This window comes from Canis lupus, chromosome 7 (assembly GCF_011100685.1).
Source record: "Canis lupus familiaris isolate Mischka breed German Shepherd chromosome 7, alternate assembly UU_Cfam_GSD_1.0, whole genome shotgun sequence".
In the NCBI taxonomy this organism is placed as follows: domain Eukaryota; kingdom Metazoa; phylum Chordata; class Mammalia; order Carnivora; family Canidae; genus Canis; species Canis lupus.
This window is the reverse complement of record NC_049228.1, coordinates 44231676-44245585: the sequence shown is the minus strand read 5'-3', so window position 1 is coordinate 44245585 and position 13910 is coordinate 44231676. Positions and strand designations below refer to the sequence as shown.

Sequence of the window (13910 nt, the reverse complement as noted above, 5' to 3'; positions counted from 1 at the left end):
AAAGGAAACTGAATTTAACTTTTGAAGTCAATGTATTTTCAATCTTTTTTGGGTCACGGTGGGGGGAGGTGCTTAACTATTGAGAAGAAAGGGAACAGGACTCTTCAGGCTGCTCCAGTTTTGTGGTCTCACTGCTTTGGGGGGAACAATTCTGCTCAGCTGGGGCGGTGGGTGGGGAACAGAGGGGGTTGGTGGATCAGAGGAAGAACTCGGTCAATTAAGGAGTCTTCCAACTTGTCTAAGCAGCCAACTTAAACGTAGGAGGGAATAGAGGCCCCGAAGCCTTTGAAAGGCTTTGTAAAAGAGAGACCAGAAACCACATTTTTATGGAGGACCACTGGCAGTAAAGAAGCCCTCCCAAACACACTGAATATTTCATTTCTGTGGGGAAATCTGGTGATTCATCTTTCCTGCGCATATGTAACTGATTCAGCCTAAAGGTGCATTTAAATAATAATAATTAGCTTGAAGGAGCCTAAAGGGGATATTTACATCTTTGTAGGAGGGCTGCTCCTCCAGTGATGGATGGTGGACCGGGCTGCCGGGGCTGCTGCCGCCGCCGCCGCTTGCTTTCTGCGAGGCCAGGGGCGGGGGCGGGGGCGGGGGCGGGGGCGGCGGCGGGGGCGGGGGCGGGGGCAGGTCGGAGCCGCCGGGGTCGCCCAGCTTCCCGTCCTCGGGCAGCAGCCTGGACGAGTTCAGGGCGAGTGGGAAGGCGCCCGCCGCGGCCGGCGCGCGGTCCCGGCTGCTCCCCTTCTCCGACAGCCCTCGGCCCTGGAGGTACCGGCCGCCCCCGACCAAGGGGTCCCCTAGCAGGACCCCCGCCTCCTCGTCTTCCTCCTCGTCGTCGTCGGGGTCGCGGCCTTCCTCCTCCTCTTCGCCCTCGGGGGGTCTGTGGCCCTCCACGTCCACCTCCTGCTCTTCCTCCTCGTCGTCCTCGTCCTCGGAGCTGTCCTCGCTGGGGTAGCTGCAGCTGGTGCCCCCGGGGGACAGGAGGCCTCGGTGGTGCGGCTGCAGGGTCAGCGGGGGCGGCGGCGGCGGCGGGGCCGGGTGGTGGCGCTCGGAGCCCGGCTCTTCGGGCTGCGGGGGCAGCAGCAGCAGCGGCGACGGCGGCTGCGGGGGGTGGTGGTGGTGGTGGTGGTGCGGGTGGTGGTGGTGGTGCGGGGGGGGGGGGGGGGGGGGGGGCGCTGGGGCCGCGTGCGGCGCCCCCGCCGACGCCCCGTGCAGCTTGGCCAGGCTCTCCGCGTCGTCCTTGCCGCCCACCGGCCGGAAGGCGCTCGAATGGTGGTAGCTGCCCCCGCCCGCCTTGCGCCCCTCCAGGAGGTGCGGGTGGTGGGGCGCGGGCGCTCGGGCCGCCGCGGAGCCCGCCCCGGTGGCCGCGGCCCCGGCCCCCGACACGGCGCCGGGGTCCGCGGGCGGCGTGGAGCCGGCGCTGCAGTCCCCGCCGCTGCCGCCCGGGGGCGACTCGAAGAGGGCGTCGCGGGCGCCCGCGGCCCCGGCGGGAGGCGGAGGGCCGGAGCCGGGGCCGTTGGCCACCACGGGAGGGGGCTGGCCTGGCGGGGGCGCGGCGTCGGCGCCCCCAGCCGCGCCGCCGGGCTCGGCCAGGTCCAGGAAGGCCTGGCGCAGCAAGGCCGGGCTCTCTCCAAGCGCGCAGCCGAGCGCCGAGGGCGGCTGGGGCGGGGGCTGCAGGTACGTGGGCACCGGCAGCCCGCCTGGGGTCCGCGGAGGCCAGAACATGCAGAACGGCGGGTAGAAAGCGTCCTTGCGGCCCGCGGGCCAGAAGAGGCCGGACAGGCCGGCCTTGGGCGCCGCGCCCGCCGCGCCCGCGCCCCCCAGGGCCTCGGCCGCCGCGCCCGCGTCCTCCTTCTTGTGGCACAGGCCGAAGGCGGCGGCTGCGGCGGGGAAGGTGTAGGGGTGCGGGAAGAGCCCCCCGCAGCCCGGGAACTTCTGCAGCACTCCCCCGAAGGAGCCCTTGCTGGGCACCGGGATGACCGGGTAGCTACGCGGGCCTTTGGCTCCAGCCGCCGCGCCCGCGCCCGCGCCCGCGCCCGCGCCCACGCAGCCGCCCCCGCCGCCGCCCGCGCCCGCGCCCGCGCCCGCCCCGGAGCCGCCCGAGGCCGCGGCCACCGACAGGCTGGCGGCGGCGGCCGAGAGGCTGGCGGCGGCCACGACGGCCGCCTCCTGCAGCGAGTCGTCGTCGTCGTCGAAGCGCGGCCGCTTGTGGTGGGCGTGGGGCGCGCCGGCCAGCTCGGCCAGGGGGGGCGGCGGCGGCGGCGGCGGGGGCGCCCCGAGCAGGTGCGGGCCCAGCAGGCCCCCGCCGCCCGCCACCGCCGCCGCCGCCGCCACCGCGGCCGCCTTGACGGAGCTGAGCGGGTGGCAGGCGGGATGCGCGCCGGGCTGGGGCAGCGCGCGCTTGCGGCTGCCGCCGTTGAACATGGCCTTGACGTCCTCCCAGGCGAAGACGAGCTCGTCCTGGGGACTCTTGTCCGTGAGCTTGAGGTGACGGCGCCACGAGTTGAAGTTGGCTGCGTCCGGCTGCGTGTACTTGGCGTCGGGCGTACGGTGGGAGTGGAAGATGAACTTGTTGGGTGAGAAGTACATGTTGCAGTAGCTGCATTTGATGCACTTGGCGCGGGAGCTGTTGTAGCGCGCGGGGATGAAGCTCCCGCGGCAGCCCCAGGCGCACTCGTGGGACACGTCGAAGGCGAAGTTGTCGGGCAGCTTGGGCGGCCTGTTTTCGCCGAGGAACGACTTGCACAGGCGCTCGGCCTCCCGCTTGGTGATCATGCCACAGCGGCGCGAGGAGATGGGCATGGCCCCGGCGCGCCGCAGGATCTCCAGCTGCACCGGCGTGCACTGCACGCACGTGATGCCCAGCGCCACGCGGCGGTTGTGGATCTCGTTGTAGCTGAAGTTCTTGAGGAGCGTGTTGGAGATCTGCGCCAGGCACAGGCGCTCCTGGCCGTCGATCACCAGCGACACGATGGGGATGCCGTAGAGGATCACCTGGCCCACCTGGTTGGGCTTGAGGTTGGCGTGGCCCGGCCGCGGCTGGCTCAGCGCGTCGGGCTGGAAGGCGCTCGAAGGCGATGCCAGCAGGATGTCGTTGGGCCCCGGCAGCGGGCTGGAAGCCATTTCCTGCGCCGCGGAAGCCCGGGCCGAGCCCTCCGGGTCTGTCTTGGAGACTGGAATGGAAAGGAGAAAGCGTTGACTAGAGCCTTTTCAGCCCAAAACAGAGGGGGTGGTTTGAGTCGCTTACCGAAGAATTAGAATAACTCCCTTGCTCTGGTTAAGACAAGATTAGCGCTGGGCAAAGGGACCAGGTTTCAGACACAGGGAGGTGGGCCTCCCTTAGTTGTCTTCAAGGTTGCCCTTTGGAAAGGAAGAGATTGGGAAGCACTTTTCTTCTATTCTAGACACATCCAAACAAAGTTAACTGTGTGTCTTAAAAAAAAAAATGCAGTCAATTCCTAAGAAACTCAAAACCTTATCCCCGATGTATAGAAGCTGATAGAATAAAATGGCATGCCTGCTAGAAATGAGGAAGTAATGATGACAGTTGTGACTATAACAAGTATAAAAATTATGGGGACATGGCGTTTGGCCATTGAAACCCAAATATAAAAAGAGAGACTATTTACATTTGCTTGAAAATAGATTGATTTTGTTTTTTTTTTTTAAATAAACCCAAGCCTTAAAAAAAAAAGTTTTTGTGGTATTTGTGGTTTTTCCTTGGTGGGGGGGGGGAATGCACTACCGGTTGAGACACAACTTATTAAAGCAAAACGAAATCCCTACTCTCCCGTCTTTGCCGTTTAGATACTTTGATACCGTAATTAGAACTTTTTTGAAAGATGGGAAAATGTACAAAGCCATATGCGTGACTGCACCAGTATAGGTGGTCGTACTTCCAGTCTTTCAAAAGCCACTTGCTGAACTCTGTGGTTCTGGTTCCAGAGAAGCAGTTTAAAAGGATGAAGTTGTGGACGTGTAGCCATTTAAAAACTGTGTTCAGTCATTTCCATGACAATGAGCAAATAAGTACAGGCAAGTTTGCGAAGCCCAGAAACAGTGCAAAGAAAGTAACAATTCGTGGAGATCATTAGTGGCGGGTTTAAAAGGCCAGTTTAGTTGGGAGATGAACCACTCTCTGTGACACTTCTTTTTCTGATCTGTGTGGACATCCCTGTATCTTTAAGTGGGGAGAGATGACCCACGCTTTAGATAATCTGTGGGCTAGGTCATCTGTGGGAATGTTGAAAGCAGAAGCCCAGGATTGGGCCTGCTGTAAAATTCCTATCATCTTTGGTCCTGGAGATACCATAACGGGAAAATATCGAGTAATTTGAAAACACACAAGAAGTAAGCGAAAGAAATCTTTGTGATAAATGCTGCTAAGTCAAAAGCAACAAAGTTGTTCATTCCCTAGGAAGACAGACCATGGCCTTTCCACAGCTACATGTCATGTGGGGCGCGGCTGCCACTGCTACCCTTTGCCCTGGAAAATCACCGATGGCCAGTAGCATCGCCACTGTTGGCCAAGTACACTGGACTTTGCCATTAGAGTGATTTCAGAGGATACACTATCCTACTCTTTCACCCAAACTGTCCTATCCTCGCCCTCTCTGGGCCCCTGCAACATCTATCCCGATGCCTTTGCCCTGATGCCCCCTGGATCCTCAGCTCTCATTACCCTCCGCGGCCTCCATGAAGGTTGAACAAACCTCGACACAATCAAACGAGGCGAGGCGAGAGCCTGGCTTGTCGCTTCGGATCGGTCGGGGACAATATTTCCAGGGGACAGGGCGTTAAACGGCAGTTCAAGGCACGGCGATACCTGGGCCTAACGTAACCGGCCCTAGCTTTGCCAAATGGTCCTTCAAAGCTCATTTCCCTCCCAAACAGGATTCTTAAGATCGTAACACGACCCTGGGATCACGGGAACTCTCGCTCCGGAGCAAGGGCGCTCTAGGGCCCGGCCGTGGCGGGTACCCGCAGCCTTAGCAGCGGTAGATTGGGCAGGGTGTCTCCTCCTGGATGTCCTCCACGTTCACCCCAAACCCTCCCAGAAACTCCTATCAGAGCAGAGACACCAATAAGAGGGTTGAGGCTTTTTTTTTTGTTTGTTTTTAAGCGAGTGAGGCGAGAAGAGACAAAAGTTAGTTGACCCGAGAAGGGACGCTGGCGAACTTCCCTATCCGACTCAGGAGCCAGCGACCCCCAACTTAACTCCCCTGGCTTCCCAACCAGTGGCCACCGCAGCCCGCCGCAGCCCGCCGCTGCCCCTCCGCCTCACCCGACCACCCCGCGGTGGGACTCTGTGCCGAGGCAGGGCCGGCGGGGCAGCAGTACCTGGTAACCCCTAGGCGTCTTTACGCGCGCGGCTGCCGGCCCATCTTCCGAGGGCGCTCGGAGGCGAAGCATCCAAGCGGGTCCTCGAATCCAGCGGGCGGGACTCCGGAGGGCTCCGCGTGAAGATCCGGGCGCTCGTCGGCGCTAAGGGCGCTTGAACCCGGGGCGGGAGGAGAAGGACAGCCCGAATTGTGGCGGCGCGGCCCCTCGACCGCAGAAAGTGTGGGCGCGCGGAAACCCGCGGCAGGCGAGCCCCAGGTGGAGCGCAGTCTGACAGCGCCTTTCTCTGTCTCTGAACTCCTGTCGGACCGAGGGGACGCCACCCAGCGGGCAAGGTGACGTCACCGTCTCCCTGACACTCCACATTAAAGGGCTGGCGTGTTACAGGGAGGGAGGGGGGACGGAAGGGGAGAGCGAGCAACCTCGAGATCCTTTCTCAGCAGGCAAGAAAGCTAACACCTAACCAGCCCGCAACTGACAGCACCTCTCCACCCCAGAGCGAAAAAACGCAGCGATAGTGCCGGAGCCCCAGCTCTGATTTAGGAGCGGGAGTCCAATAGTCTGCGTGCATCCTGGGGACCTGGATCCTGGAGGCCCGGGATTGTAGAAGGGCGTCTCTAAATGGACTGTATCCCTGCCCGTTGTTGTCTCCTCCCCTTATTTCTCTGAGCCACCCTCCTTCGTGAATGATCCCTCTGGTACACGGTGCAAACCAGTGGCCTCACTGTGCCTCCGAAGATGGAGAAACCACAGTCAGCTGGAGAATAGATTAACTTCATTGCCTCGTTTGAAACGCTGTGAAATGAGAAAAAAGGGAGAAGTTTCTGCGTGGGGTTCCCAGTCTAAAAACTTGGAAGGAAGCTTGAAGAGTGTCCTTGCTTTCAAATGCATACGTTTGCTTTTTAGGACAAGATACAGAAAGTCATTGTAGCATTCTCTATTTTACCATATGTATGGTTAAGTAAGGACGCCAATGACTGCATGTGTGCACTCATCTCTCAACTTCATTCAGAACAGTTTTCTAACCCATTTTATAAGACCCATGCAGGCCACCTCAGCACAAGGAAAAAGTGAGTTAGGAAAGCAGGGAGGCCCCCAAACCCGAGTCAGCCTTCAAATAAGATAAAGGCAATGGGATGAGGACGAACCATTCCCCACAGCTTCTCCAAGGTGAGGCATAACCTAAGATATCGTGAAGTGTCAGTATATTGCCTCCTAATTGATCAGCTGTCAGGAGTCAAAATGACTACCCCTCATTTACAAGAAAGAGAAAAGGCTATTTGGAGGACATTCTAAGAAGGATACCGACAGGGGCTGGGATTGGGGGACCCTTTAAGTTTTTCCTTTAGTGTCACGGCTGAGTTTTCTATTGCTGCCTGGTAAACACAGGCTCAGAATAGGACAGTCACATTGTGGAAGTGACCAGGCAACCTCCACTACTTGGGAAGCCCAACCAGACTCCATCATAGAGCATTAACAATGAACCACCACTAACTACAAAAGGGAAAGTGTGCGATTTTAACACTTCATTGAAAGTCAAGAAAACCAAAGGAGAGTGGATCAAACCAAAAAGTGAGGGATATAGGATTTGTGGCTGTCTTGAATCAAAACGCCAAAAACATAATTTCAGAGCCATGAGAATTGTTTTTCTTTTGGGGGACGTAAGTTTCAAACGTCAGTGAAATAACTTTTCCCCCCCATTTCCTAGTTTCTAAAGGCATTTGCTGCACAAATTAGGCTCTGTCCAAAGGAGCTGGAGTTAATGGAATGCTCCTTCCCCGTTGCTTTCAAAGCCTCCCATCCTAAAACAAAACAAAACAAAACAAAACAAAACAAAACAAAACAAAACAAAACAAAAACTCAGGTTTTGAGCCACCCAGCCCTTTAGCCAAAAGAGCGTCATTGTCATCCACAAATCTCTTTCCTCCTAAGGCCAAAGGTTTTGTGAAGATTCCAGAGCCAGGCCTGTTTTTTCCTACCTTTCCTGCCGCTGCCCCCGCCCCCCCCCCCCCCCCCCCCCGGGGGTGGTGGTGGTGGTGGTGGTTAGGGGCTCCCACAAAGCAAAGTCTCCGCTTTCTTACTTTTCTAGAGCCCAGACTGCTAGAAAGAAAGCATGAGCTGCTTGGAAAGGACCTGACAGTGGGGTGGATTTTAAGACTTGAAAACAGGGAATAAAGTCGGAAAGTCGTATCAACTCATTAATGTACTACAGGGAAATGCCTGGAGGAGGAAGCACCATGGGGTCTTGCCTTTTTCCTGGAACTATTCCTATCTTTACCCACCGCAACCCCACCCCCTCTCAAACTCCTTTTCCCCTTACAGATCCCTATTTTGAAACACGTCTTCAAAAATATCTTTCCTTGAAAAGAGAAACAGGATCAATCTGTATCTTCCATCCCATCCCAGATTAACCTGAAAAGTGAATCCACACTCAGTGGTACCTATAGCCACCTTCTTCCCTGATTTTTAAACACAAACATTTATACATTACGTTGGGGTCTTAATGCCATACAAACCTGTGACTTTATTTTAATGCAATAACCCTTCATTGGAAAGAGAAACGTGTGATGTTAGGTTAAGTACCTTCACAAAAAATTCTAAGATAGCGCAAAATCTTCTTTCCCCAGTGTGTCTGGGGCGCCTGTTTGGGCTGTCAGGCCAATTATATTTTTGGAAGGTGAAGGTAGAGAACAATTGTTCAATGCCAGACTCCATGTTCCAGAGAATCCGCAACTGGACTGCAAAATTGCATCCTGTTTATATGTTTTGAGTCTGTGAGTAACTTTTTGTCACCCACTCTCTCTCTGACTCTTTGCATTCTCCTCAGTTTGAATCACTCTCCTGGTGGTCCTCCACTGCCCTTCTATTTTCCTCTCTCGGACCAGGGGTGCCTGATTCTTGTCAGTCCTTGCTCTCGCCCCTGAGACCCTGGCAGGCTCAGGGAGGAGCCGGCAGTGGTGGGAGGCGGCAGGTCGGGGCCGAGTTAATCAATGCTTTCCTATTCGAGCTGACATGCATTTTACACGTCGGGACTCTCCTCAGCCGGCTAATTGATTCAAATTGTTTTATTGGTTAAACTGGTGTCACCCGTTTGCATGATGTATCACCGCACGGAGGAGAGCATTTCCACTCTCATCTCCGTTCCGGGCGGCTGCGGTTCACCCAGGCCAGGGACAGGTAAAGGAGCCCAGACACCGGACCCAAAGGAAAACCGCAAACCGAGCCGGGCCCCCCTCGGAACTGGAGGGGCGACGCCTGGATGCAGGCTCACGGGGCCGGCGAGGCAGCCTGGATGGAGGTTTCCAGCTACAGCTTCTAAGAACTGGTCAGAGCGAACCCAGACCTGGCCGGGAGTCCTCCACTTTGGACGCGGGCTGGTCCCCACCGGCGGTGGTGGACCTTGTGGGTTCGAGCCCAAGACCAAAGCGGGGGCAGGAGCTGTTCGAGGTGCTGACGCGAACGCGCCGCTCAGAGGTGTAGCAGATCCTACTGCATGCAAGGCCCTCCCCGGAGAAGGCTCCCATCCTGTAACCAACAGAGCCCTAGATTCGGCTCTGGGCTCCACACTGGCTGTGTAGACTTAAAAGGCAAGCAGGGTGGGGGCACAGAAACATCCTCCGGACTCTGCCACACTTGCCCCATCTCCGTGGGCTGTTTCTACATCGACCCACAAGGAAGATAAAGGCCTTCATATAAAGTCATCACAGCGACAAATACCACATATTTTCTCTTCCTCCAGTCCCAGGTTTGGTAATGGAGAACCCATGACAGTCACAGATAAAAGAAATATCTCCTATCCCTCTCATTCATTCCCTCTTACCCCATTCTCAGCTCTTAGGCAGAAATATTACCGCTTCAGTGTCCCTGAGATTTAATATTCCTGCATCGGGTAGGGCGAGAATGTTCCAAGTCTGCAAAAGGAGACTCGCATGGCCCAGAAGGGAACTGGAAGGTTGGCAGAACTGGAAGGGATACAAGAATTCGGGTATATCAGAAAGTACAGAAGATTCAGTCAGACGAGATGGTATGATTATCTCCACAATCACTTAGTAGCTGTGGAGTTTTGCTTTTATGTCTAACCTCCCTAAGCCCCAATTTCTTCATCTGCAAAATGAGGAGATTGATATGTAACTCACAGGGGGTGTTTGAGAATTAAATAAGGTAATACATGTAAAGTGTTTGGCACACAGTAGTCATTTAATATGTGGTAGCACCTTCCTCAGAGGATGGGGACAAGAGCTAGGCCTGTACTGTTACAAGATAACATTAGAAATGTTCAACAGTCCCAGAATAAAAGACATCAAAGGCATTTTAGCTTAGGGGTGAGTAGAGAGGGGACCAGTTCTCTGGAGGAACCTTAGTCCCTTTCATTAGAACTTTATCCTGCCTTTAATTGGTCTAGTGTTTATTTTGTATACAGGTAGTCAGAACACCAGCTAGTGTTTCCTTAGCCCATTTAAAATGTGTTGATAATAAAAATTAGCAATGAAAATAACCATAATGATAATAACTGCCGATAGCCCCCAGTTCTCACTTTCTATCCAAAGGACCTTTCTGCAGCCTGGCAAGCCCAGCTCAGGCTCCTTGGTTTTTCCTCCATTGCCATAGCTGGAGTACATGAAGCAAACCCAGGACCAGGAGCAAACTAAAGACTCATGCATGATGGAAGATATGGAAGAAATTAGAAAAGCGTCTGAGCATTCTGAGGCTGGCTCTTGTTCTTTGAGGCTTCTCCAAAATGTTGTCTATAAACAAGGGCCTTTTCCCCAGGGCAGGGAAGCCTGAGAGAAGTGCAATGGGAGCACAAGCATAAAAATCTAAACCATGATTGGAGAAAGGAAGGGAAAATGAATACATTTGCACCTGTATCCCTGCCCCAGTGATCCCCTGAGATCCTCATGAGCCAATGACTATGGAAATCAGGGAGACTCCTTATCCTTCATGCAAACAACTGTATGAAATAGACTGTGGGAGAAGGAACCAAGACTTAAGTCCCCTTAATCAAAGGAAATCATTCTCACAAGAAAATCTGCTCTTGGGTAAGTGGCAGAGAAGCCTCCTACCCTACCAGTTCACAAAGGCCAGGGACTAATGGAGGCCTTTGCTATTGAACTCTCTTTTTTATAACAAAGAATTCACATTTCTTCACGGATCCTCACAAACTTGTAAACACAGCAAGGTGCACACAAGTGCACATAGTTCACTTGAAGTAATAAAATCCAGAATGGAACATGTCCTTGCCATACTTGATGGTTATTTAGCAAATATTGCTTGACCAAGATAAAATTCAAAGGCACACAAAATACCTGAGGACACACATATGCCCATGAATACATGCTCCTTGAACACACCTGTGAATGTGCATGGAAGAGGAACTCTGGCACAAGGAATAGCCCACTAGGCTCTCTCCCTTCCCTCTCCTCTTTCGCTTTCTGTGCATGCATACACATATGTACCCGCCCCTTCCACTTCCCTCCTCCTCATATTGGGAAGGAGGGGGTCCTTTGAAATGGAGGTGGTCCCAGCTGGAAAACCCCAGAGCTCATTTAGATCACATCACTTCAGGCTTTTGTCTCTGCTCCTGAATAACCTAGGTCGCTACAACAAAAGGATAGGCATCTACATGGAGTTTTCATTGGCAAAGATGCGTCTCAAAGATGCTGCTATAATAATGAATAATGAGGCAAGATGCTTGCCTTTTTTGATTGCCACTCCTAAAGAAGGGAGAAAAAAGGGAGAAAAGGAGAGGGAGAAAGTGGAGCAAGAAATAGAGGTTTGTGGGAGAGAAAACCAAGGCAAGTATTTGGGTGGATTTATGCAAAAGATTCTTTAATTGTAGGAAGATTCCAACTAACACCAAGAATAAGAAATGTGATTTGGGACTCTTTTTTTTTTTTTTTTTTTTTTAAATACCTGGCTCTTTTGTTTCAAGGAATCAATTTAAGAAGCAACTGAAGCTGAAGAAGCATAAAGGGTGTGGAGCAGGACCTTTTAAAGCTTGGGAGGGGAGGCAGATGAGTGGGAGTTGGGGGAGGGGGTATGTATTGTCTGTTGACATGTCACAAGAGAGAAAATGACATAGATATACATTTAACATCTTCCCAACTGACACTGGTGGAAGGAACATTGGATTTTATTTCCTGGGGAAATGAAGGCATTTCCCCTCCTTTCCTGTTCTCTTTCCTCCCATCCTTCCCTGTTAGAAAATTCGCTACTTTGCCATTGAGCTTGATCCCATTAGCTAATACACTATTAAACTATCATGTGCTCTCTGACTACCCAGTGATCATCATGCTTTCAGCGTTCCTCCTGCCTGCAGTCGTTAACTCAGTGGTAGCAAGAGGTGAAATTAGATATTAGCAAAATAAATCCCAGGAAAGAGGGGGGTAGAAATCTGAGTCATTGATTTTTTTTTCCCCAAAAACATAGCAACCAGTGAACATTCTGAGGCATTTTCTATTTTTGTGTATTTAAAAGTAATTTCTTTTAAACAAAAAAGGCTTTTATCCTTGGGGTTAGGGACTCAAAGTGAAAACAGCTAACCAGACCAAAGGCAATACCAATCCCAAACTTTTTCAAGATGCATTATGATATCATCGACAAACTCTTAATGTTGGCAAATAATTAAATTTTCTATCTTTTAGAACTGTGTAACCTTGGGTGTCTTAGAAACAAATTGTACAAACAAACCACGGAGATGAGCACTGAGGGTTTCAGAGGAGATATAATGAACCAACTTTAATTACTAACTTGAAATTAAAAATGTAATATACAGATTTAAATTTATTTTCACCTAAATTGTGTATAAAATTATATGGCTTTTGCAGGCTAAGAAATGCTTTGTAACCAGCCATGCTACTAAAAAGTCTGAAGTAGTTTCCAAAACTGAGTTCCCAGACTCACACAGTAATAATGATACATTTATCATTACTGATGACCACCTACTGGGTAATTATTGCTTTGTTACTACTATTACAATCAAGAGATTTCTTTATTTACTGTTAACATTCACTTAAAACTGAATGTTAATGACTGTTTTGAATTCACCAAAGAGAGTTTTCTGTTATATTTCAGAAGTACTTATGTTCTGGTTCAGAAATGGAAAACCATATTATAACAGAGTGGAAGGCTGGATGAACACTTGGCTCTCACCCTCTCTTGAGAATGAAAACGGCATTCTGAGGAATTCTGGAGCAAAATTTTCCAGCTCAGAGTTGCAAAAGGTTAACATAATGCAACCACTTGACTTGTGCTAATTATGTAAGTATTTTATTACAGGAGATTCATTCATTATTGATTCTTGTTTGCAGTAACTTCCTGCTTGGGGGAGTTATATTTTATATGAGAAGTAAACAACCCATGGCTCCAGGGCTACCCACCCCCCACCCCCTAGATCTGATTTCTTCTCACCCCTTTGTCTAGTTTCACAATTCTTCTGGGTTGTTCTATCTCTATTGAGGCAGGGAGACAATTCCCTAAAACCTTCCTATTCTCTCTTCATTTCCCTTCCCCATCCAGAACTTCTCAGTTGTTAAAAAGGTAAGAGCTCAGGGTTTGGAGAGTGTTGGGTTGGGGATGAAGTGGGCAAGAAAATAAAACTGGTTTCAGTGTTTCCTTTTATATAACATAAAGAGAAGAAAGAATTTTCATTAAAAAAATCTAGGCTCCTTGAGGCTTGGCCACCAACTTTCCTCTTTGGAAGCTACCTTCAGCTCCCAACCCAGAAAAGCAAGGATGACCTTTGGCATATCCAGAGGTCAGGAGCGGATCATGAAGGAAGGAGGTGTGGTGGAAGCTGTTAACCAATGGAAAGTCTCAAAAAAGAGGCTCCTGCTAGCCCCGAAATCAAAACCTAATCTCACAGCCAGTGGTGGTTGGTACAGTCTCCAATATCTTCTTCTCAGGGCCTATGCCAAATTATACTAGGAAAAGACATGGCTTTGCTTGTGGGATGGCCTCAAGGAGCCCTTATGAAGGACTGTGCTGGCTGCTAGGCTGAGGGACCTTCAGTACTTTCACTCTAAAAACATGCACTGGCCATTTGAGGCTGACTGCTGAGAGGCCAATGTCTCCTAGAGGGGTTCAAAAGGCCCTGGCACAGGCCTCCAACCTAGGGGCAAGGGTTTCCTTTTGGACTCTCTTCCACGTTCTGGGACCCCTGCCTAAGCATCTCAGTTCAGATAGGATGGACACAACGTACCAGCAGTCAGTATGCTTGACTCTTAGAAGAAGTGAGGAATTGGACATGATGGAAGAGCAGTGGAAGAGCATAGAGCTGCGTGTGTGTGTGTATACCCCATTCTTCCAGGTTCTGGCATGGGCAGATGGAAGAGAAAAGCTTGAACCTGGAGTCCCAAAACTCTGGATCAGCTGGAAAAGAATGACATGGTATGGTCTAGGATTGAGGGTGGTGGTTTGGGAAGGTGCCTGCAAATTATTTGGGATTCACCAGGACCTGCCAAGGCCTGGACAGAATTGACATAGCTCAAAGTCCAGGTTCATCCCTGGGTCTCTACTATCTAACCTAGAATTTTTGCACTTTGGGCGTGGGCGGCTGGGGG

General features: G+C 52.1%; 1 protein-coding gene across 1 annotated transcript in view; it reads right to left on the bottom strand.

Moving 5' to 3' along the window:
* SKOR2 (SKI family transcriptional corepressor 2) overlaps nucleotides 1-3132 on the bottom strand; it is a 38531-nt gene extending 35399 nt beyond the window's left edge. Inside the window, exon 1 of the mRNA XM_038541785.1 lies at nucleotides 493-3132. Within this exon, the coding sequence (XP_038397713.1) occupies nucleotides 493-3132 (2640 nt within the window). The remainder of the gene's footprint in view (nucleotides 1-492) is intronic.
* Between the last annotated feature and the right edge of the window lie 10778 nt (nucleotides 3133-13910).